Source organism: Martes martes (assembly GCF_963455335.1).
Source record: "Martes martes genome assembly, chromosome: 9".
Taxonomy (NCBI): Eukaryota; Metazoa; Chordata; class Mammalia; order Carnivora; family Mustelidae; genus Martes; species Martes martes.
The window spans coordinates 89,307,903-89,333,462 of NC_137896.1; the positions used below are offsets into that span (position 1 = coordinate 89,307,903).

Consider the following 25,560-nt stretch of genomic DNA (forward strand, 5'->3'; position numbering starts at 1 on the left):
TTACAACTCTTTTGTACTGTTGGTGTGAATATAATGGTGTTGCAGCTATTGTGGAAAATAGTATCACGGTTCCTCAAAGAATTTGAAATAGAAATACCATGACTCAGCAATCCCACTTCTGGGTAGGTATCCAAAATAATTCAAACCAAATCCCAGAGATATGTGCATACTTATATTCATTACAGCATTATTTACAATTAATCAAGTTACGGAAACAACCCAAATGTCCATCAACAGACGAATGGATAAAGAAAATGAGGTACATACATCCAATAGAATATTGTGTAACCTTAAAAATGAAGGCAGTCCTCTCTCATGCTACAACATAGATGAACTCACAGACATTGTGCTAAGTGAAATAAGCCAGTCACAAAAGGATAATATTGTGTATTTCATATCTATGAAGTATGTATCTAAAGTAGTCAGAATTTTAGAAACAGAAAAATATTTGTGCAGGGCTGGTAGAAAGGGCGGAGGGAGAATTGGTGTTTAGTGGATACGGTGTTTAATGTTGCAAGATGAAGATGTTCTAGAATTCTGTGACACACAGTGTGAATATACTTAACACTACTGAACTGTGTACTTAAAAATGGTTAAGATGGTAAATTCAATGTTGGATGTTTTTTACCACAATAAAAAAAAAAAAGAATAAGATGAAAAAACAAAGGGTTTTTTGTTCAGCAATGGGTAGTGTTGGAGACATAACTTGGAAAAAGAAAGGTGGAACTACAAGCTATAAAAACATATTCTATAAAACAGGAAATTTTTTCCTGAATGTTTTGTGCCATGAATAATTACAGAAGACATGAAAGGTGTTAAATAAAGTTTAGGTAATAACAAGAGGTAAAGAGATTTAGGGGATCAGAGAACAAATTGAAGGAAAAGAATTATAACAGAAAAAGGAAATGAAAGCAATTGGAAAAAATAATTTGAGGAATGACAATGGAAGTCTAACATGGTGATAACTGTTAGTGTCTCTAAAGAAGACAACAAAAAATAATAAGATATCTAAGAAAAACTGAACCTGTAATTTAAAAGGACATACCCCAGTCCTAGAGAAAAATTTGTATATAGTAATCAACACACAGACATACACTGGTGATAGTACTGAACTTCAAAGAAAAAGAGCACATTGTATGGACATCCACACAGAAAAAGCAAGGCAAAAAAAAAAAACAAAATGAAAAATCAGCAAGGAGACAAGCAGAAAGAAGAAAGGCAGGCTAAAAGAAATATAAGTGAGCTATTTTCATCTTTTAAGTTGATAAATCAAGAAATACATGTGTAAGTTATAGTATTTTAAATTATAAAAGTTACTTCTAAAAGAATTAAACTAAAAAAATTTAAGTATAAAACATCTGAAATATTTAGAAAAATGATAGGAGTCACGGGAGAGTAAAGGGAAGGAAAAAGAAAAAAGTAAATTTGTAACAAAAGAAAAAATACCGGGTGCCTGGGTGGCTCAGTCATTTAAGCGTCTGCCTTCAGCTCAGGTTCTGATCCCAGGGACCTGGGTCAAGCCTCGCATCTGGCTCTCTCTTCCCCTCCCCCTGCTCGTGTTCTGTCTCTCTCTCTCCCCCAAATAAATAAATGAGATCTGAAAAGGAAAAAAATACTATAAAATAGAGAATGGAGAACATATAAGACTATGTAAACATTGGCCTGGGCGACTCAGTTGGTTAGGCCTCCGACCCTTGATCTCAGCTCAGGTCTTGATCTCGTGGTTGAGAGTTTGAGCCCCACATCGTGCTCCGGCCTTGCTGCGGGGCATACTAGAAAGAAAACAAAACAAAACAAGGAACGCTATATATATTTATGGAATAAATTAATCAATTTAAAAAAAACTCAGATTGGGTTAAAAACAAACTCAGTTTCATGCCATATAGCAGACATATTAAAAATAAAGTGACTCAGAATCGTTGAAAGTAAAAGGAAAACTAGAGTCATATCAAAAAGAAATTTGGAGACATGATATTAATATAGACAACACCCAAGTATTGCAGTAATCAAGGAAGAATATTTTTACACTGATTTGCAATCCACTGTGAGGCTATAACACATATGTCTTCAACCATGGATTAGCATAAAAATATGTATAAAATGAAAGTGAAAACGTTTTTAAGTGGGGAGAGAGAACATTGCTTGGGGATGGGAGGAATGCAGAACAGACCATAAACTAACAAAACTCTATAGAGAACCTTCAAGGAGAAATGGACACTACAGAATAATAGTAGAAAGGCTTAATACCCATGCTTACCTAATGAGAGATCATAGAAATGAAATTGTTTATAAAAAGCATAGTTAAAAATACATCTGAGAATAATGCAAATAATGAGGGTGATCTAATAAATCCGTATAAATGTTTGAATGCTTTAAAAAATCTTGAGAGGGCACCCCAGTGGCACAGTCAGTTAAGTGTCTGCCTTCGGCTCAGGTCATGATTCCAGGGTGCTGGGATCGAACCCTGCATCAGGCTTCTTGCTATGTGGGAAGTCTGCTTTTCCCTCTGCCTGGAGCTTGTGCTTGCTCTCTATCTTTCTCTCCCTTTTTCTCTGACAAATAAAGAAATCAACAGCAAAATGATATACCAGTTGATACCCACTAGAATAGGTACAATAAAAAAAGTCAGGGAGCACTCAGGGAGTGCAGTCAGTTAAGCATCCAACTCTTGGTTTTGGCTCAGGTTGTGATCTCAGGGTCGTGGGATCAAGCCCCGCATCAGGCTCCACACTCAGCTTGAGATTTTCTCTCCCTCTCCTTCTGCACTTCCTCACCACACTTGCTCACTCTCTCAAATAAATAAATCTATTCTTAAAGTCAGATAATAAGAAGTGTTATTGAGGTTGTTGAGAAACGAATCCTCATACACTGCAAGTGGGAATGTAAAATAATGCAGCAACTTTGGCAAACAGTCTGAGAGTTCATTAAATGATTAAATTTAAAATTACCGTATAACTCAGCAATTCAACTCCTAGGTATGTACCCAAGAGAAATGAAAACATATATCCACACAAAAACATATATATAAATATGAATATTTATATAGAAGCATTATTTATCATAGTCAAGAGGTAGAAACACCCAAATGTCCATTAATGGGCAAATGGATGAAATGTTGTGGCATATACATACAATGAAATATTATTCAGCCTTTAAAATGAATAAAATAGGGGCACCTGGGTGGCTCAGTGGGTTAAAGCCTCTGCCTTCGGCTCAGGTCATGATCCCAGGGTCCTGGGATCGAGCCCCACATCGGGCTCTCTGCTCCGTGGAGAGCCTGCTTTCTCCTCTCTTTCTGCCTGCCTCTCTGCCTACTTGTGATCTCTGTCTGTCAAATAAATAAATAAAATCTTTTAAAAAAAATGAATAAAATATCGCTATGTGCCATAACTTACATGAACCTGAAGACATCATGCTGAGTTAAAAGAAGCCAGTCACAAAAGTCTACATTTTATATGATTCCATATTAATTAATTATTGTATTAAGGTCCAGAATATAGACATCTATAGAGACGAAGTAGATCGGGGAGGGCATGATGAGGGGGTAAGATGGATGATAGCTAAGGGTATATATAGGGTTTGTTCTTAAGGATATAAAAACACTTCTAACATCAACTGTTGATGGCTGCACACACCTATGAATAGGGTAAAAACCATTGAATTGTACACAATAAACAAGTGAATTGTATGTGCATTATATATCAATAGAGCTCTTTAGAAATGTTCTATGGGCATCTGAAAAATTTTATTTCAAGATTATTTTTTTAAAAGATTTTATTTATTTATAAATAGACAAATCATTCCTAGAATGTCATAAACCACTGAAAACAACTCAAGAAGTAACAGACAATCTGAATGGACTGAAAATAAATGATGAGTTTGAGTTAGTAATTTAAAAAAATTACCTACAAAGGAAAATCCAGACCCAGACAGCTTCACCCTTGAATTCTACCAACATTTAAAGAATTAAAACTAATTTTTTACAAGTTCTAAAAAATAAAGAGAAGGGAACACTTCTCAATTCATTTTATAAGGCTAGTGTTACCCTGATAAAAAAATCCAACAAAGACATGACAAGAAATTAGACTGAGATCTCTTATGAATATGGACACAAAAAGCCTCAATAAAATACCAGCAAACTAACATCTAATAACACATAAAAAATATTATATACCTTTGGCAAGTGAGATTTATCCCACAAATACAAGATTGGTTCAATATCCAAAAATCAATCAACAAACTAAAACACAAACTCACTTGATCATCTCAAAATCACAGAAAAAGCATTTAACAAAATCCAACCTCCTCTTTCCCCCACTTTGTTGATAAAGACATTCAACAAACTAGGAATAGACGGGAACTTCCTCAATGTGGTAAAGGGCATCTATGAAAAATCCGCAGCTAAAACCATACTCAGTGTTTAAGACAAAATGTCAGCAATGCCTGAGTGGCTCAGCTGGTTCTGCCTTCGACTCGGGTCATCATCCCAGGGTCCTGGGACTGAGCCCCACATCAGGCTCCCTGATCACTTTCTAGATCTAGAATGCTGACATTAGTTTTATATTTATCAGTAATAAATTGGTTCTCTACTTCATTTTTTATATGAGTCTTCTTAGTTTTTTCCCTTAGTTAATCTAGTTAAAGTATGTCTATTTTGTTAATCTCCTGTGAAAACCAGTCTTTGGTTTTGATTGTTTTTGTCCTTTTTTATTCTCTATTTCATTAATTTCTACTCTGATCTTTATAATTTCCTTCCTTCTGTTTGCTTTAGTTTTAGTGTGCTCTTTTTCTAATGCTTAAGGTAGAAGTTTAGGGTTTCTTACTTGAGATCTTTCTGCTTTCTTTTTATAGGCATTTACAACCATAAATTTTCCCAAGATATAGCTGTACCTGGGGCACCTGGGTGGCTCAGTTGGTTAAGTCTCCCAACTTTTGCTTTCTGTTCAGGTCTTGACCTAGGGGTCATGGGATCAAGCCCTGCATCAGACTCCTCACTCAGATTTTATTTGTCAGAAAGAGAGAGAGAGAGAGCACAAGCAGCAGGCAGAAGCAGGCTCCTCGCTGAGCAAGGAACCTGATGTGGAATTCAATCCCAAGACCCTGGGATCATGACCTGAGCTGAAGGCAGACACTTAACCCACTGAGCCACCCAGACATCCCTCAAAACTATCTTCTAACATTTATCAGAGTTGACATGGCAGTTGAACATCTTCAGGTCCCGAAACTAGGGTGAAAGCAGGAACCCACCACCGTACAGATAATTAAGCACTAAAGCAGACTGTCACCCTAAGGTTTCAGCTGAATTCTGTAGATCTGGGATTTTTTTTCTTTTTGTTTTGTGGTGAGCAACAAAGCAGTTTATTGAGTGATAGTGAAGTTTATTGAGCAATGGTACAAAGCTCCCAAAGAGAGAGGGGACCTGAGAGGGTTGCCCTGGGATTTATTTTTAATGTCTACATGAAGTCGGGAACAAAATATAGAACTTAAGGCACACTGATAGTGGAAAAGTCCTTCTTGGGTTTCCAGTAGGCTGCAATCTATGTAAAATAATAAATAAGAAATAAACACATCCGTGCAAAAGAATAAAACAAGGAAGTTCGCCTGTCTCAACCTTGGTAATGGGTTCAGGGAAAGAAGGCAGTGGCAAATTTATCCTGAAATTTGTAACCGCAGGCCAGTTTTTTGCGCTGGTACAATTTATTGGTGCAATGAACTACATGTTATCTGAAAATTCTCCAGCCCAGAATTTTATTTAAAATGGCCCTAGCTTGGTAGTGCCAACTCATATGCCTGAAGGCTGAAGCAGATACACATCTCTCTGAAGAAACTTCAACTGGGACCTCAAAATATTCCCCCAAATACCAAACTCATAAGCACTATGAGTGAAAAAGCATAAAAAGTAAAAATAAAAAGCAGAAATGAGACCCACAAAAACATATTTTCAGGGCTCCTGGGAAAATAGGCTGATTCTACAGTTAGAGCAAAAAATATAGAAGAGCCAGGAGCGTCTTTAGTGCTGGAAAGTTAGAAAACCTGACAATGATAAGTATGCCAAGGGGACACAAGGGCCAAGTAAAAGAGCTGCAGTGACGAAAGTTGCCACAAGTTGAGCAATATAGTAATATTGAATTATAACCAAAGGGTAAATATTTTGTTAATCTTTTGTAAGAACCAGCCTTTAGTTTCAGTTGTTTTTGTTCTTTTTTATGAGTCCATATTAATATAAATAAACAACTAAAGAAATAAGTAAATAATGGTAGCAAATAGACAATTCTGTGCGGAATTCCAGATGTCTGAATATGTATGGAGTATGTAGACACTCCACCCTTAAGGAGACAGAGCATAACTCCTTCCTCTTTAAGAGTGGATTGCTCAAAGTAAAATCCTTCCCAGCAGTTTGGCATAGGAAGGGGACAGAGAGTAAGTTTATAGTGAAGAACCCTGACAAACACTACCTCAGCCAGGTAGTCAAAGTTAACACCAACAGTGATAAGTCATGCTGATGGTCTGTCCCCTTAATATGTGATAAGAATGGCACTTTAAAGTCTTCCTCCCCAAAATGTATGACACCAGTCTAGTTGTAAGAAAAACATCAAAAACCCAAATGAACATTCTATGAAATATTTGATCAGTACTTCTCAAAATTGTCAGGGCCATGAAAAACAAGAAAAATCTGGGGAACTATCACAAACCAGAATAACCTAAGGAGATATGATAACTAAATGTAATGCAATGTTTCTATATGGGATCGTGAAACAGAAAAAGAACATTAGGTATAAACTAAGGAAATCAGATAGTGTATAGACCTTGGTTAATAACAATGCATCTTTATTGGTTCGTTAAATGTAAAAAATGTGCTACATTGATGGAAGGTGTTAATAATAGAAGAAACTGGGCATGAATTATAGAAAAGTATTTGTACTGTCTTCACAGTTTTTCTGAGACTAAACTATCCTAAATCAAAAGGTTTAAAAAAGTCATGCGTAATAAAAAAAAATCAGGCGTGTTGTGATGAGCACTGGGTGTAATACACAATGGATCATTGAACACTACATCAACAACTAATGATGCACTATATGTTGGCTAACTGAACATAATTAAAAATAATATAAATAAACTCATGCATCATATGGATTTTAAAACAGATAAGATTCATTATTCATTGATTAGATAATAAGAAAAGGGGAGGCTGCTCTTTATAGTACAGTGCCAACTAAACATAGGAGGAAAAATGAGTTAGGAAATCTTTTTAGTAATAATAGATTTAAGCAAGAATCACCAGTGGATGATAAAACCAGTGAGTGAAAACTTACGGGGGAGAAGGGTATTTATTCAGCCTCAAGATATCCCACAATATCTTCCCACATTGCTCATTAATTTCAAAGGGAAAAAAGTTAACCTTTACAGTAGAGAACTTTGGACATCAAAATTAACATCCACCAGTAATAAGAAACATTGAGATTAAGTACTTCACATGCGATGTACTTTAGGACACATCACTCCTATAGAACTGTTGAAAATGCGCAACTTTAATCACAGTGAAACTCACAGAAACTCAAATTGAAGGACTCAAATTGAAGGATATTCAACAAATAACTGGTCAGTCCTCTTCAAAAATGTAGGTGTCATGAAGGACAAAAGCTGAGGAACTATTCTAGATTAAAGGATACGAAAGAGACATGGCAGCTAAATGTAGTCATGATCCTAGATTGGACTCTAGCCCTGGGAGAAAAATTACTACAAAGAACAGTTTGGGGAAAATTGCTAAAGTTTGAACATAAACTTCACATTAGTATCATATCAATGGAAAATTAGATGGGTTTGATAATGGTATGTAAGAGGTTACTTTTCTTTCTAGGGTATACATCCTATAGTAGTGAATAGGCAAGGTGAACCTTTTTATTTTGAGGTAGTTCCACTTGTTTATTTTTGGTTTTGTTGCCTGTGCTTCTGGGGTCATATCCATGAAATCATACCCAAGATCAGTGTCATGAAGCTTTTCCCCTTTGTTTTCTTCTTGGAGTTTTATAGTTACAGGTCTTACATGTAAGTCTGTAATCCATTTTGTGTTGATTTTTTAAGATTTATTTATTTGGGAAAGAGAGAGAGCATGAGTAGGGGAAGGGATAGAGGAAGAGTGAGAAGCACACTGACTCCCTGCTGAGCAGGGAGCCTGACATTGGGCTCGATCCCAGAACCCTGAGATCATGACCTTAGCTGAAGGCAGATGCCTAAGCAGCTGAGCCACCCAGGCACCCCTTGAGTTGATTTTTGTGTATGACATAAGGTCAGGGTCCATTTCATTCTTTTGCCTACAGATACCTCGTTTTCTAACACCATTTGTTCAAGAGGCTGTTCTTTCCTCTCTGGGTATTCTAAGCACTCTTATTGAAGATCAGTTTATCATATTTGGGCAAACTTATTTCTGGGCTCTCTGTTCTTTTGGTCCCAAGTAACTTTTCCTACTTTTTTTTATCTACTGCCTTTACTTTGCAAATTGTATAACCACATAAACTGAATGTTTACACTCAACTATTTGCTTAATGCTTCCTGCTTTTATGCCTTTGCTCATGCTACTTAATTAAACAAGGGGAAAGGCCAGCATGATTGGAATGTAATTATCAAGAAGGATAGTAATACATGGTGAGATACCTGTACACCTTGTTAAGGAGTTTGAGTTTTGTTCTAAGAGTAAGAGAAAGTTGTTAAATAGAAAATGGTAGGTCTAATTTACATTTTTGAAGATTACTGTTTGAAGAACAGATTGGAAGAAGACAGGAGTGACTGCCTTTTTTTTTCTTTTTCCCCTAATTACTCTGGCCAGGACTTCTAGTAGTATGTTGAATAAAAGTGGCAAGAGTAGGTATCCTTGTCTTGTTCCTGATCTTAAGGAAAAAGCTTTCAGTTTTTTACCATTGAGTATAATGTCAGTTATGGTCTTGTCATGTATGACCTGCATCATGTTGACGTCGATTCCTTCTATACCTATTTGTTGAGTTTTTGTCGTAAATAAGTATTGAATTTTCTCAAATACTTTTTCTGCATCTCTTAAGATGATATATTATTTTTATCCTCCTTTTTGTTAATTTGGTGTATCACATTGACAGTGGATATTGAACCATCCTTGAATCCCTGCAATAAATCCCACTTGATGATGATGTATGATCCTTTTTATATATTATTGAATTTGGTTTGCTGATATTTTTGTTGAAGATTTTTGCTCCTGGGTTCATTAGGAATATTAGCTTGTAATTTCCTTTTCTTGTAGTGCCCTTGTCTGGGGTCAGGGTAATAAGTGGTCTCATAAAATGAGTTTGGAAGTGTTCCTTCCTCCTCGTACTTTTTGGAAGACTTTGAGAAGATTTTGTATTCTTTAAATGTGTAGTAGAATTTACTAGTGGAAGCCGCCTGGTCCTGGACTTTTATTTGTTGGGAGGTTTGAGAGTCTTTTTATACTTTAGCTATAAAAACAGAGCCATCTATCTTATTGGGGAAAATTATTGGGGAAATTGTCTTAGGGATTCTCAAAGTAATGAAAATTCTGGTTGCCAATAATCTATACTGTGGGCGAAAAGGATCCCATAGTCACAGTTGTTACTTTGTTGCGTATCTATCTTTGTTTCCCCACATGACTTGGAAGTCCAAAAACGGGTATATTAGTGTTTACAGTTAGGGTTTATAATTGTAAGATGTTCTTATATCTAAAAATGCCTGTTTTGTTATAGAATAATGGCTGTCAAAAATTGGAGATGAAGATGGTAAATTTTATGTTGGGTGTATTTTACCACAACAAAAAAAAATTGGGAGGAAACGTAAAGATGGTTCAGAGAAAGGAATTTTAAAAGGCTCTAAGACACATGAAGAGGTTTTTTTTTAATCCCACCTGTTTAATTACTGATGATGAAAATGAAGTCTCAGATTTCTTAACTAAAAATAAGGTTAACAGTACCTCTCTCTCAGTTTTATCAATAAAATTGCATTAAAAGGAAAAAGACAGATACAGAGCACATATCATAATACTCTGCATGTAGCAGGTAGTGAATGCACAGCAGTTGCTGTTACAGTCCAGAGAACTAAACTGCCTTCCTAAGGTCACACAGCCAGTCTGTGGCAGAATCTAACCTAGAATCCCAGTCTTTTGACCCTTAGTCCCTTGAAGTTTTATTGTGTCAGTCTGGCCCATAGGTGTATGGCTAGAATCCTTTGTGGAGGCAGCTAATTTCCTGAAACTTTATATAAAACTGTTCTTTCCTTCTGTCTTTGTTCTGTATCTAGAGAATTTAGTGTGAATACCGTTTCTAAAGGGAATGCAAACATTTTGAAAGTCTTTCAGAATCTTCTCCTCTCCTTTTCAGAGTCCAGATGTCATTCAGAATTTGAAAATACTACCCATTCTGTCTTCAGGTCAGCCAAGTTTTACTTTCATCATCCAGTGCACCTACCAAGTGATCAAGATTTTTGCCATGAATCCTTAGGAAGGAGTGTTTTCATGAGACATTCTTGGAAAGATTTCTTTCAGCATCATCCAGACAAACAAAGAGAACACACTCGTCCTCCTTCACCTCACCAAAATGTGGAAAAGACGAAGGCAGATTATACCAGAATAGAGAGCCTCAGTATCAATGTAAACTTGGAAAATGAAGTGATGCATACTGCTAAAAGTCGGGCTAGAGATTATCCAAAAAGTGACAAACTAATTAATGATCAAAAAAAGGATCATAAGGTCACCCCAGAGCCAACAGCTCAGCACAGTGTGAGTTTGAATGAACTCTGGAACAAGTATCAGGAGCGACAGAGGCAAAAGAAACCTCCTGAGTTCAGTGACAGGAAAGAACTATCCTTGGTGGAACGACTTGATCGTTTGGCTAAACTTCTTCAGAATCCCATCACGTACTCTCTCCGGACCTCTGAAAGCACACCGGATGATAGCAGAGGAGAACGAGATGTTAAGGAATGGAGTGGTAGACAGCAACAGCAGAAAAACAAGCTTCAGAAAAAGAAGCGGTATAAGAGCCTAGAGAAATTCCATAAAACTGCAGGAGAGCTTAAAAAAAGCAAGGTGCTTTCTACTCATCAAGCTGGGAAACCCAATCAGATTAAAATTGAACAGATTAAATTTGATAAGTATATCCTGAGAAAACAGCCAGGTTTTCATTACAGAAACAACACTTCTTCAGATTCTAGGCCCTCAGAGGAGAGTGAGCTGCTCACAGACACCCCCACCAACATTGTTTCCACCACCACTTCTCCGGTGGAATCAGATATGTTGACCCAAACAGATAGAGAGGTGACTCTGCATGAGAGGAGCAGCTCTATTTCCACCATTGACACTGCCCGACTGATCCAAGCTTTTGGCCAAGAAAGAGTTTGTCTGTCACCGAGGCGAATTAAATTATACAGCAGCCTCACCGACCATCAGAGGAGATTCTTTGAGAGGCGGAACAAGAAGAACAAGAAAGCACTGAATACGGCTCATCCCCAAATGACTTCTGAGCACACCAGAAGGAAACACATCCAGGTACATGGCTACAAATTCCATCTGGCAATGTGACTGCCTTTTTCATGGACTCTTTAGTTAAGCTTTGCACACAGGTGAAAAAAAAGCCAATTGCCCTTTCCTCACTATACCGTTTCTTACCAGCTGGAAAAGAGTGAGAAAGTGTAGTACAGTGCTATTGTGAGTTGTCATTCTTTTCAAAGACACTCAGTTACGAATTGCCCTTTGGACGAAGGGCTTTGCTACTAAATGCTTCAGAATCTGCAAAGTAAACCCCTGACACAGGGGACCTCCAGTGTCGGATGATCTCCATTCCGACCAATAGTGCCTGGCTTTTTTTTATTCGTTCCTCCCTGTCTTTCAAGAAATTTTGAGGTGCTTTTAAACATATACACAAATACATACCCATATATACACTCACATACATACATAAGTAATACGGTAATGATTTTTTTGAGTGAAGATTTAGAATGGTAGAAAATTAAATTGAAGCCAGGGAGGGGTGAGCTACAACATGATTCTTAAAAATAAATAAATGAAAGGTTGGTAGTGATGGGAAGACAAGTTGAAGCCAGAGGTGAAGTCAATCAATATACCTATGGATATGGTTGCCAGAAGTAAGCCACAACTTTTCACTCTGTGTTTTCTAGCAGTTGGTGTTGCTAGAATTTTGTGATCAATTACATAAGTCTATAATATAAAAACAAACTAAATATTCAAAAGTGTTACAGATATTTCTTAAGACCTAAGAGAAATTTTTCTCATCTGTCCTCGTAAAGAAGGCACCATGGTGTATAGAACAGTCTTCAACAGTATCCTTACAAGAGATTCAGTAACAACACCCATAAGGTTAATATGACCTTAGGTTAGGGAGTTCGGTCAAGGTACATTTCCAGGGGTCAGCAAGTGCAGACTGTTACTTTAACCCAAGAATAAAATTTAGGGTATCTAGAGCAGTGCTCTCCAAAGAAGGATGCTTGCAGAATGGGTCATTAGAGTATAGAAAGAGAGGTGTTAAAAAAAAAAAGATGTATATTTTTCTCAACCTTTAAAAATTTATATTTCTCCATATCTTTTATAATATATTAGTACAGTCACAATTTATAACTTATAAATATCTACTTTGGTTATTTGTGCTCAAAAATACTTTATCTGTAGGACTGCACAATCAAAAAATTTAGAGACTACTTGTCTAGAGGAAAGGAGGCACAAGACATTCAGATAGTTTGCCATAAATATTTCTCATAATTGAGTTTTGGTAGGTATTAAATGATAATGATTTACATTTACATGTGTAAATGGTACAATATGACCTTTTTTCTTTAAAGTAGATGAAGAATTGGGAATGATACGGTGGAAGGCTTTTCGTTCCATTAGAGGAGATAGGGAAAAAAAATCGTGGTAAAGGGTTTTTTGTGTGTGGTGAAACACACACTTTACATAAAGCTTACAGTTTAACCATTTTAAAGTATACAGTTCAGTGGCACTGAGTTTCACAGTGTTTTACATTAGCACCACGATCTGTTTTGTGTACTTTTTCGTCCCTCTAATGGACACTTCATAATCATTAAGCACTCACTCTCTGGTGCCTATTCTGTGTATTTCATATAAATGAAATGATACAGTATGTAACCTTTATGTCAGACTTCTATCACTTTAGCATATTTTTGAGATTCATCCATGTCCTAGTATGTATCAGTACTTTATTGCTTTTTATGGCTGGATAATATTTCATTGCATGTATATACTCCATTTTATTTATCCATTCATCTGTTCATGGACATTTAGGTTGTTTCCATCTTTTGGCTACTGTAAAAGACAGAGCAGATAGGAACATTCATATGTAAGTTTTTATTTAAACACCTATTTACAGTTCTTTTTGGGTATATACTTAGGAGTGGAAGTATTGAGTCATATGGCAATTCTATGTTTAGTTTATTTATTAATTATCAAACTGTTTTCCGCAGAGGATACACCATTTTATATTCCCACCGGCAATGTCTGAGGGTTCCAATTTCTCCATATTCACCAGCACTTTTTATTTACTTAGTTTTGTGGCATTTTGTTGCCATGCTAGTAAGTATAAAGTGGTATCTCATTCTCGTTATTTTAATTGTGGTTTTGATTTGCCTTTCCCTTTCCTAGTAGCTAATGACATTAAACATCTTTTTGTGTGCTTGTTGGCCATATATATGTTCTTTGGAGAAATGTCTGTTCAGGTCTTTGCCCACTTAAGTTGTTTATCTTTTTGTTTTTGAATTGCAAGAATTTTTTGTATATTCTGGATTGTAGATTCTTTTTTTTTTTTTTAAGATTTTATTTATCTATTTGACAGAGACACAGTGAGAGAAGGAACAAAACCAGGGAGAGTTGGAGAGGGAGGAGCAGGCTTTCTTTAGAGCAGGGAGCCCGATGCGGGGCTTGATCCCAGGACCCTGGGATCATGTCCTGAGCTGAAGGCAGACACTTAACGACTGAGCCACCCAGGCACCCCTGGATTGTAGATCCTTATTGGATATATAATTTGCAAATATTTGCTCCCACTCGTTGGGTTATCTTTTCACTTGCTTATTACTGTCCTTTGATGTGTAACAGTTTACCTTTGATGAAGTCCTATTTTTTCTTTTGTTGCTTGTGCTTTTGTTATTATATCTAAAAAACCATTACCAAATCCACAGTCTTGAAGATTTATCTCTATATTTTCTTTTCAGACTTTTATACTTGTTAGCTCTTCCCTTTGCATATTTGATATATATTGGGTTAATTTTTGTGTATGATATGACATCATTCTTTTCCACAGGGATATCCAGTTGTCCTAGCACCAGTTGTTAAAAAGACTTTTCTTTCCCCATTGAATGGTCTTGGCACTTTTGTCAAAAATCAATTGATGATAGATTTGAAGGTTTGTTTCTGAGCCCTCAGTTGTATTCCTTTGATCTACGTGCTTATCTGTATTCCATTACTGCAGTATTTTTGATAACTGTATCTTTGTAGTAAGTTTTAAAATTGAGATGCATGAGTTCTCCAGTTTTGTTCTTTTTCAAGACTACTTTGGCTATTCAGCCCCCTTGTATTTCCAAATGAATTTCAAAATCAGCTTTTCCATTTCTGCCAAAAGTTCATTGGGATTTTGGTATTAATTGCTTCAGATCTGTAGATTGGTTTAGAGTTTATTCCCATCTTAACATTAAGCTTTCCAGTCTGTGAATACAAAATGCCTGTCAATTTATTTAGCTTTTTAATTTCTTCTAGCAATGTTTTGTAGTTTTCATTGTCCAAGTCTTGCACCTTCATGGTTAAATTTATTCATATTTGGTTTTCTTGTTCTCTTTCTTTTTTATTAATTGTGGTAAAATACATTTAACAGAATTTATCATCTTATCCATTTATAAGTGTGCAGCTTGGTGGTACTAGGTACATTCATATCACTGTGCAAACATTACCATCTTCCAGAACTCTTTTTCGTCTTGCAGAACTGAAACTCTGTACCCACTCAAACAACTCCTCATTCCACCTTATGCTCAACCCCTGGCAACCACCATTCTATTTTCTGTCTCTATGAACTGGGCTACTCTAGGTACTTCATATAAATGAAATCATATATTATTTGTCTTGTAGGGTGATTTCATTTAGCAAAATATCCTCAAGGCTCATCCATTATGTAACATGTAACAGGATTTTCTTTTTTTTTTTTTTTTTTTTAAAGATTTTATTTTATTTGACAGAGAGAGAGAGAGAGAGAGAGATTACAAGTAGGCAGAGAGGCAGGCAGAGAGAGAGAGGAGGAAGCAGGCTCCCCGCGGAGAGGAGAGCCCGATGCGGGGCTCGATCCCAGGACCCTGGGATCATGACCTGAGCCGAAGGCAGAGGCTTTAACCCACTGAGCCACCCAGGCGCCCCTGTAACAGGATTTTCTAATTTTTGAAGGGTGAATGATATTCTTGTGTACAATATGGCACATTTTGCTTATCCATGCAACTATCTATAGGCAGTTGGGTTACTCCATCTTTTGACTATTGTGAATAATGTTGCTGTGTGTGTAAATGGTGTTTGCAAATATCTGGGTGTGCAAAAATATGGGTTCAAATATCTGTTCAAGAGCCTGCTTTTAGTTTAGGGGGTATATAGCCAGAAGTGGAATGGCTGAATCATATGATAATTCTATTTTTAATTATTTGAGGAGCCACCATACTGTTTTCCACAGCAGCTGCACCCATTGTATAGTCCCACCAACAGTGCACAAGGGTTCCAATTTCTCCACATTCTTGGAAACACTTGTTTTTTTTTTTATAGCAGCCATCCTAAGGGGTGTGAAGTGGTATGTCATTGTGTTTCAATTTGCAGTTCCCTAATGATTGGTGATGTTGAACATCTTAATGTGCTTATTAGCTATTTGGATACCATCTCTGGACAAAGATCTATTCTAGTTCTATGCCTGTTTTTCAAGTTTGTTGTTGAGTTGTAGGAATTCTTTATATATTCTGGTATATATTCTGGTAGCCTCTTCTACCTAATTTGTAATCTTCTTTCTTACTCTGTAAATTGCCTTTTCACTCTGTTGATTTTGTCCTTGCATGCACAGGCATTTTTAGTTTAGATGTAATCCAGTTTGTCTATTTTTGCTTTTGGTGCCTGTGCTTTTGGTGTCATATCCAGGAAATCATTACCAAATGCAATGTCATTAAGGTTTTATTCTGTTTTCTTCTAAGAGTTTTTAATCCATTTTGAGGTAATTTTTTATATATGGTGCAAAGTAAGGCTCCAACTTATTCTTCTGCATGTGGATATCTAATTGTTCCAGCCCCATTTGTTGAAAAAAGACTTCCCCATTGAATGGTCTTGGCACCCTTATCCAAACTCATTTGACCATATATGTGAGGGTTTATTTCTGGGCTTTCTATTCTGTTGGCTTTTATGTCTTTCTTTATGCCAATACCATGCTGTCTTGGGTTTATTGTATATTGGTAATAAATTTTAAAATCAGAAAGTGTCAGACCTACAACTTTTTCTTCTTTGTCAAGAGTGTTTTGGCTACTCAGAGTCCCTTGAAATTCCCTATTAATTTTAGTAAAGTTTTTCTTTTTGATGCTATTTTAAGTATAATTGTTTTCTTAATTTCATATTTACATTGTTTACTGCTAGTATATAGATACATAATGAATTTTTGCATGTTGGTTTTGTAACAATTCTCTTGTGGACTCTTCAGGATTTTCTGCATATAAGAGCATGTCATCTGTGAGTAGAGATAATCTTACTTCCTCCTTTCCAGTGTGGGTACCCATTATTTATTTTTCTTGCCTAATTGGTCTGACTAGAACTTCCAGATCAACAATGTCAAATAGAAGTGGCAAAAGAGGACATCATAGTCCTGTTCATGATCTTAGAAGAAAAGCATTTAGTCTTTCACCATTGAGAGTGATGTTAGCTTTGGGTTTTCATACGTGATTTTTATCCTGTTAAGGAAGTTCCCCCCCTTTTTTTCTTTTTTGTTGAGTAATTTTAACATAAAAGGATTGTGGTTTTTGCCAGATGCATCAGCGTCTACTGGGATGATCACATGGGTCTTTTTTTCTTTTATTCTATTAATATGGTATATTGATAATCATGTATTGAACCAACCTTGCATTCCTGTGATAAACCCTTAACTGTTCCTTTGTCTTGATATATAATTCTTGTCATCTGCTGCTAGATTCACTTTGCTAGAATTTTGAAGAGGATTTTTGCATCTCTATTTCTAAATGATAATTAACCTATAGTTTTCTTAAGATATGTTTGTCTGCTGCCTCATAGAATGAGTTAGGACATTGTTACCTCATCGTCTATTTTTTGGATGAGTTTGGGAAGATCTAGTGTTAATAATTGATGCTTTCTTTAAATGTTTGGTAGAATTCATTAGTGAAGTCGCTAGTCGTGCATTTTTCTTTGGGGGAAGGTTTATTGCTGATTCAATCTCTTTGTTGTTTAAGTCTACTCAGATTTTGTTTCTCCTTGAGTCAGTTTTTGTAGTGTGTGTGTTTCTAAGAATTTTATCCACCTCTGTTGTTTTCTAGTCACTATTTCATTTATCTCCACTCTAATCTTTATGATTTACTTCTGCTTCCTTTGGGTTTAGTTTGTTCTTATTTTCCTAATTCCTTATAGTTTAAAGTTAGATTATTGATTTGAAATTACCATTTAATGTAAGCAATGAATCACTAAATCCTACACCTGAAACAGATATTACACTGTATGTTAACTAACTGGAATTTAAATAAAAACTTGGAATAAAAAATTATGAAATTATTATTCTTTTTCAGTATAGGTGTTTACCACTATAAATTTCCTCTGAGCACTGCTTTTGTAGATAAGAATTCTAAATTCTAAATTCAGCTTTTACTGCATTCCAAAGTTTTGGTATGTTTTCATTTTCATTCATCTCAAAGTATTTTCTAATTTCCCTTGTAATTTCTTTTTTGACCATTAATAGTTTGACCATTTAATTACCACACTTTTGTTTTCCAAAAATCTTTCTGTTACTTATTTCTAGTTTCAGTCCACTGTGGTCAAAGAATAAACTTTGTATTATTTCAGTCCTTTTAAATTTATTATGACTTGTTTTATAGCCTAGCATATGGTCTCTTGTGGAGAATTTTCATGTGCAGTTGAGAGGATTGTGCTGTTGTTCTTTGGAGTGTTGTGTCTCTATCTACTGGGTCTAGTTGGTTTATAGTGTTAGTCAAGTCCTCTGTATCCTTACTGGTCTTTTTTTTTTTTTTTTAAGATTTTATTTATTTATTTGACTGACAGAGATCACAAGTAGGTGCAGAGAGAGAGGGGGAAGCAGGCTCCCCGCTGAGCAGAGAACCCGATGCGGGGCTGAATCCCAGAGTCCCAGGATCATGACCTGAGCCAAAGGCAGAGGCTTTAACCAACTGAGCCATCCAGGCACCCCTCCTTACTGGTCTTTTATCTAGTTTTTCTATCATATTGAAAGTGATGTATTGAAGTCTGCTGCTATTAATGTGGAACTGTTTCTCCACTCAGTTCTGTCCATTTTTGCTTCATGTTTTGAAGCTCTGTTGTCAGCTATGTGTATGTCCATAATTGTTATATCTTCTTCATGGGTTGACCCTCTTATCAATAAATAATCCCCTTCTTTATCTCTTGTAGTGATTTTTAACTCAAAGTCTCTTTTTTCTGGTATTAGTAGAGCCACCCACCTTTCTTTTCATTACTACTATTTGCATGGGATATCTTTTCCATCCTTTTACTTTCAAATACTGTGTCTTTGAGTCTAAAATGAGTCTTTTTCAAAATGGAGGGAGATGTGGGGGACAGCAAGGGGATGGCAGTTTGGGCTGTACATCTTTTATGTGATTGGTTGAGGGACCCTGTCCTTCTCTGGTGGGTGCTGTGGAGGGGCCAGAGCAGAATGACTTCATTCCATTAATAACATCTGATAAAAATGGTATGGCACCAATAACATTCCCAATATAGGCTACCACACACTGACATTTGCCAGGATAGATGTGTGATAAAGACAAGACAGACTTTGTGATAAAGACACATGGATTTCTTTCTCACCCAGAAGTCCTAACTGCATGGGTTCTCGAAGTAGTGGCCTGGGATTGTAGGGTATTACCAGAACAACACTCATATCTGATAGTTTCTGATGAAAGGAACTACTAGAGTAGCAGCAACAACAAATCCTGTTCTTGAGAATATGAGATTGAATCTAATTGAAATTGGCTAAAACATCAGTCGCACTCCATGTCATTTTAAATTACAATTGAGCCTTGAACAGCATGGATATGACCAACATAGGTGTAAAATATCCACTTATATGCAGATTTTTTTCAATATAATTCTATACTGCAAATGTATTTTCTCATATTTAATAATAACATTTTTCTTTTCTCTAGCTTTTTTTTTTTTTTTAAGATTCTATCCATTCACTTGACAGACAGAGATCACAAGTAGGCAGAGAGGCAGGCAGAGAGAGAGAGAGAAGCAGACTCCCTGCTGAGCAGAGAAGCCGATGTGGGGCTCAATCCCAGGACCCTGGGATCATGACCTGAGCTGAAAGTGGAGGCTTTAACCCACTGAGCCACCCAGGTGCCCCTTTATTATAAGAATACAGTTTATAATATATATATAATATATATATGACATATAAAATATATGTTAATCAACTGTTTGTGTTATCGTAAGGCTTCTAGTTAGTAGTAGGCTATTAATTTGGGTAGAGTCAAAGGTTAGACGTGGATTTTCTGCTACCTTCAGTGGTCAGCACCCCTTTTTCCTGTGTTGTTCAAGGGTCAACTGTATAAGAAAACAGCCTCAATGCAGGTATCTGTATGACCCCATTAAATTGCCTTAGATGGGGAACCTAACAGTCAGTTGAATGTCCAGCTCTTGATTTCAGCTCAGGTCCTGATCTCAGGGTCATGAGATCAAGTCCCTGTCTGGCTCTGTGATCAGCAGAGAGTCTGCCTGAGATTTTCCCTCTGCTCCTCCCCTCCCAAAACAAATAAATCTTTAAAAATATTTTACCTTAGTTTTTGAAATGAATGAATTAATGAAGTCTTTTTTAGACGACACATAAGTGGATCATGTTTTTTCAAATCCATTTTGCCATCTCTACCTTCTAATTGGAGAGTTTAATCTGTTTACATTTAAAATAATTACTGATAGGAAAGGACTTACTTTGGCAATTTTGCCATTTGTTTATGTCTTATATAAATTTTTTCTTTTTCAATTCCTCTATTCCTGCCTTCTTTTATATTTAACTGATGTCCTGTAATGAACCATTTTGATCCCTGTCTCATTTCCTTTCCTTTGTATTTGTTTTCATAGTACTTACCTTGGGGATACAATTAATATCTTACATACATAACATAATATATAACATGAAATGATACCAATCTAGCTTAAATAATATACAAAAACTCCCACTTATGTATCTCTTGGCCTCTCACCCTTTTATTTATTTTTTAAGACTTTATTTGTTATTTTTTAAGATTTGATTTATTTATTTGAGAGAGCATGAGCAGGGGGAGGGGCAGAGGGAGAGGGAGAAGCAGACTTCCCACTGAGTAGGGAACCTGATGCAGAGCTCAATCCCAGGACCCCAGGATCATGACCTGAACCATGCTTAACTGACTGAGCCATCTAGGCACCCCTGCCTCTTACCCTTTTAATTGTTATATTCACAGATTACATCTTTAGACTTCCTATACCCATTAACATAGATTTATAATTATTTTTATGCATTTGTCTTTTTTTTTTTTTTTTTTGGAGAAAGAGAAGATTTGTGCATGTGAGTTGGGGAGGGACAGAGGGGGAGAGAGAGAGAATCCCAAGCAGACTCCACACCCAGCATGGAGCCCGAGATGGGGCTCTGTCTCATGACCTGAGCCAATATCAAGAGTTGGACGCTTAACCAACTGAGCCACCTAGGTGCCCCTATATATTTGTCTTTAAAATCTTATAGGGAAAGAAAAGGGAGTTACAAACCAGAAGTACAATATTACTGACCTTCGTATTTACCTATGTATTTACATTTACCAGTGTTATTTCTTCATAAGGCATCATATGGTTTTATTGCTTCACATGGCTTCACATGTTGCCTCTTGTTCTTTCATTTCAGCCTGAAGGAGTCCCTTTAGCATTTCTTGTAGGGCAAGTGTTTCAGTAATGAATTCTTTCAACTTTTGTTTAACTGGGAATATCTTAATTTCGCCTTCATTCTTGAATGATAGTTTTGCCAGACACAGATTTCTTTTTTCAGATTTTCACACCACTTTAAATGTCATCCTACTGCCTGTTGGCCTCCAACATTTCTTATGAGAAAGTGACAGTTAAACTTACTGATGATCCCTTCTATGTTATGAGTCTCTTCACTCTTACAGCTTCAGGATTCTTTCTTTGACTTTTAAGAGATTGATTATTATGTGTCTTGGTGTGGAGCTTGTCCTACTAGTTCATTGAACTACTTCAATTTTAGATTCATGTCTTCTATCAAATTTGGGGGGTTTCTAACCATTATTTCTTCAGATACTCTTTTTGCCTCTTCCTATCACTCTTCTCCTTTTGACACTCCCACCATCCATGTTATGTAAGCTCCTATGCTATTCTATAAGTCTCTTAGACTCTGTTCATTTTCCTTTATTCTGTTTTCATTCTGTCCCTCAGACTGAATAATTTCATTTATCTTACCCTCAAGTTCATGGATTCATCTGTCTATTCAAATATGATGTTGAACTACTCTGGTGCTTTTTTCATTTCAGTTATTTTACTTTTCAGCTTCATAATTTCTATTTGTTTCCTTTTTATTTTTCTTTACTTGTAATCTGTATTTGGTAAAACATTCTCCTTGTTTATTTGTCCATGGTTTCCTTTAGCTCTTCAACCATATTTAGGATATACTTAGTTGATACAAAGTCTTTGTATAGTTTAAAAAAAAAGTCTTTGTATAGTAAGTCCAGTGTCTGTGCTTCCTGGTGGGAAGTTTCTGTCATTTTTTTTTCCTTGTAAGTGTCCCATACTTTCTTGTTTGGATGTCTTGTAATTTTGGGTTGAAAACTTGACATTTTGAATATCATGATGTGGTAACTCTGGATATCAAATTATCCTTCCCACTCCTTAGGGTTTGTTGTTACTGTTTGTTGGGGGTTAAAGTTGTTGGTATGTTTAGTGACTTTTCTAAACTATTTTTATACAGATTGTATTTTTGGTCTCTGATGTCTCTGTTTCTTTAGCTCATTAGTCAGTTAGTTGTCTGACAGATTGCCTTAAGTGCCTGAAATCAAGAGAAAGCAAAAAAGAAAGAAAGAAGGAAAGGGGGGGGGATTCCCCTGCTTTTTGTAGATTATCTTTGTATTAGGTACTCCAGTGCTTAGATAGGCCATTTATAACTCTGCCTTAGTCAGATTTCCAGCTTGCACTGAGCCTATAGATCAGCCAATTGTAAAACCTTATAGTCTTCTCAGGTCTTTTCTGCACATGCATTCTGCCCTGTGCATGCACTTTCTAGTTTCCCTGGGGCTCATGGGAGATTTTCAAAACCCCATTTCCCCAAAATTCTCACTGTTTTTCTCCCTGGCTTTAATGTGCCTGGTGTTTCAACCAACTTTGATCGATTGATTGATTGATTGATCGCCCTATGCAATAATGCCTTTTTCACTTAGTTTTCAGTTTTTTCAAGGAAATCCTATCCTTTAAAATGCCCTAAAAGAGTTCCAAGTTTAGTGAAACAAAGATAGGCCCACTTGTGTCAGTCCTTTAGGGAATACTCAGGCAGATTCAAAGAAGCAATTCCTTGGGAACAACAGACTCTGTGCTTCCTTTGGAAGCAAGTACCTACACTGTGAATGCAGGCTACTGTCTTTAATGCCATGCCTGGGAAAGGTAAGTTAAAAGCCACAAAGCTCACCTATCTTGTTTAGGTGGCCTTGCTCTTGCTTAAGTTTTCACTTAATTGCCATAAACCTTTGACTATCTTCTAGAATTCTGATGAGGTTGATTTTTTGACAGTTCTTGCCAGTTTTTTTGGTCCCTGGAGGTCCCTATTCTCCTGATTTTGCTAACATCCCTCCAAGGTAGAGTTATATACCCTTCCCACAACAGCTACTGTTCCTGTTTCCTGGGTCTGCATGCACTGTAATAGACATTTGAATAAACTCTTCTTTTTCCTGGTGGAGTTTATAGAGAAATAGCAAGAAGGTGCAGAGTTCCCCAATTTCTAAAGCTCCCAAGGGCTTCACATTCTTGCCAGTGTATACTTGAGCTCCATTTAATCCAGTCTCCATCCTTCTTAATATTGTCCAGTTGTAGCTCTTCCAGATGATCTGGTGCTCATGTCTCATGTCTCCCTGCAGGCAACAATTTCTCCTTAGTAAGATTTCGGGCCAAGGTTGACCTGTGACCTCAACTTTCTGATGGCTTCAAGGAAGTCATGAACTTAAAATTAATACACTTTTGTTGGTGGCGGTGGTAGTACTGACGGTGGTGGTATAATAAGAATGGAGGGCTGCTTTATCTGACTGTCTAGATCCCTAAATGGAAAAAACATATGTATATATATATTAGATTTAAGTTTGTAGTATTTGTATTAGTGGTATTTTCTAGATGTTCTATAATTATAGCTTTGGATTTCCTGTTTGATCCAAAAAGAAAGTTTAGGGAATAATTTTTTTTAATTAAAATTCTTAAAGTTGGCTTTATTGTCACTACATACGAACTTATAGTTTTAAAGTATTGTGATCAGAGATTGTACTCGGTTCTATTTCTGTTTTAAGCATATTATAGAGATCTTCTTTGTGGCTTAATGTATGAACAACTACTTCAGGGGTATTGTAAAAGAGGTGCAGTCTCCATATAGAGTATGACATTCCAGTTATATCCAGTAATTCACCTTTATTAATTATATTTTTCCCAAATACTGGTTTCTTTGGTCTGTTAAGGACTTTAAAGAGTGTACTTAGGGTGTGTGGCTGGCTCAGTCAGCAGAGCATACAGCTCTTGACCTTGGGAGTTCAAGCCCCACATTGGATGTAGAGCTTACATTTAAAAAAAAAAAAAAAAAAAAAAACCTGCGGTGTTGTCATGCACAAGAGTTGGATAGACGCACAAGCTTAAAATATTGATGATAAATAAATGGGAGTTGGCAAAAAAGCTTTTTTTTTTAAAATAATTATCATATGGTTTCACTTATTTGTGGAGCATAAGGAATAACACAGAGGACATGGGGAGATGGAGAGGAGAAGGGACTTGGGGGAAATTGAGGGGGAGACAAACCATGAGAGACTGTGGACTCAGAAAACTGAGGGTTTTGGAGGGGAGGCGGGTGGTAGGTTGGGTGACCCTGATGGTGGGTATTGTGGAGGGCCTGTATTGCATGGAGCACTGGGTGTGGTGCATAAACAATGAATTCTGGAACACTGTGACAGCATTTAAAAGGTATTGTTTTGGTGGGTAAAAAGAAAAAAGTATATTTGAAGGTTGATTTGTCTTCATGGTAATTAACAGTTTATATGTATATGTTTATTTTATGTCTGGCATATAAACACTCGTGATACTTTTTTATTCACTGTGAATTATACCATAAATCATACAAAGTAAGTTTTATTTTCCATTTTTAATGTTTTACCTTTGATTCCACGTCAGTACAGTTTTTAAGACTTTACATTTGCCCAGTTGCTCTTTGCCTGTCCTTCTACCTTTAGCCTTTCTGGGTCACTTTGCTCAAGTCTAAGTAGCATCTAGTTAAATTTAACTTTTTTCCCCAACAAATTTGAGCATTCTTCTTTTGGGGTAAATTTATTCTACTTAACTGTGAGGTTATAATAAATATGTTTGGGTTAAATTTTATTATCCTTATTTTTTTCCTATTCTGATATGTTTATTATGCAAAATTCCATTTCAGACCAAGGCAAGTGAACTTTTTAATGTGGTTTTTAAAAAAAAGTGACAAAAAAGTTATCTTAACCATTTTTAAAAATGTAAAATTCAGTAGTATTAAGTATATTAACTTTGTCATGAAACAGATCTCCAGAATTTTTTCATATTGTAATATGGAAAATCTATACCCATTAAATAACAACTCCCCCTTTCCCCCTGCCCTGAGCCCCTGGTTCTACTTGATTTTAGATAACTTCATGTAAGTGGAATCACAGAGTATTTGTCTTTTAGTAACAGGCTTACTTTACTTAGCATAATGTCTTCAAGGTTCATCTATGTTGTACCATGTGACAGGATTTTTTTTTTTAATTTTTATTCATTTATTTAACAGAGAGGGAACACAAGCAGGGGGAGTGGGAGAGGGAGAAGCAGGCTTCCCCCGATGCAGGGCTCAATCTCAGGACCCTGGGATCATGACCTGAGCCAAAGGCAGACACCCAATGACCGAGCCACCCAGGCACCCCAGGATTTTCTTACCTTTTAAGGCTGAATAATATTCCATTGTATATATATACCACATTTTGTTTATCCATTCATCCCTAAGTGGATAACCTAACCTCTCAGTTATTGTGAATAATGCTGCTGTGAACATGGTTGTGCAAATATGTCTTCAAGACCTTGCT

At 36.4% G+C, this 25,560-nt stretch overlaps 1 protein-coding gene across 1 annotated transcript in view; it reads left to right on the forward strand.

Moving 5' to 3' along the window:
- Positions 1 to 25,560, forward strand: part of ALMS1 (ALMS1 centrosome and basal body associated protein) — a 202,301-nt gene that overhangs the window by 155,003 nt on the left and 21,738 nt on the right. The window contains exon 15 of the mRNA XM_080813640.1: positions 10,356 to 11,518. Coding sequence (XP_080669766.1) covers positions 10,356 to 11,518 — 1,163 coding nt within the window. The remainder of the gene's footprint in view (positions 1 to 10,355; positions 11,519 to 25,560) is intronic.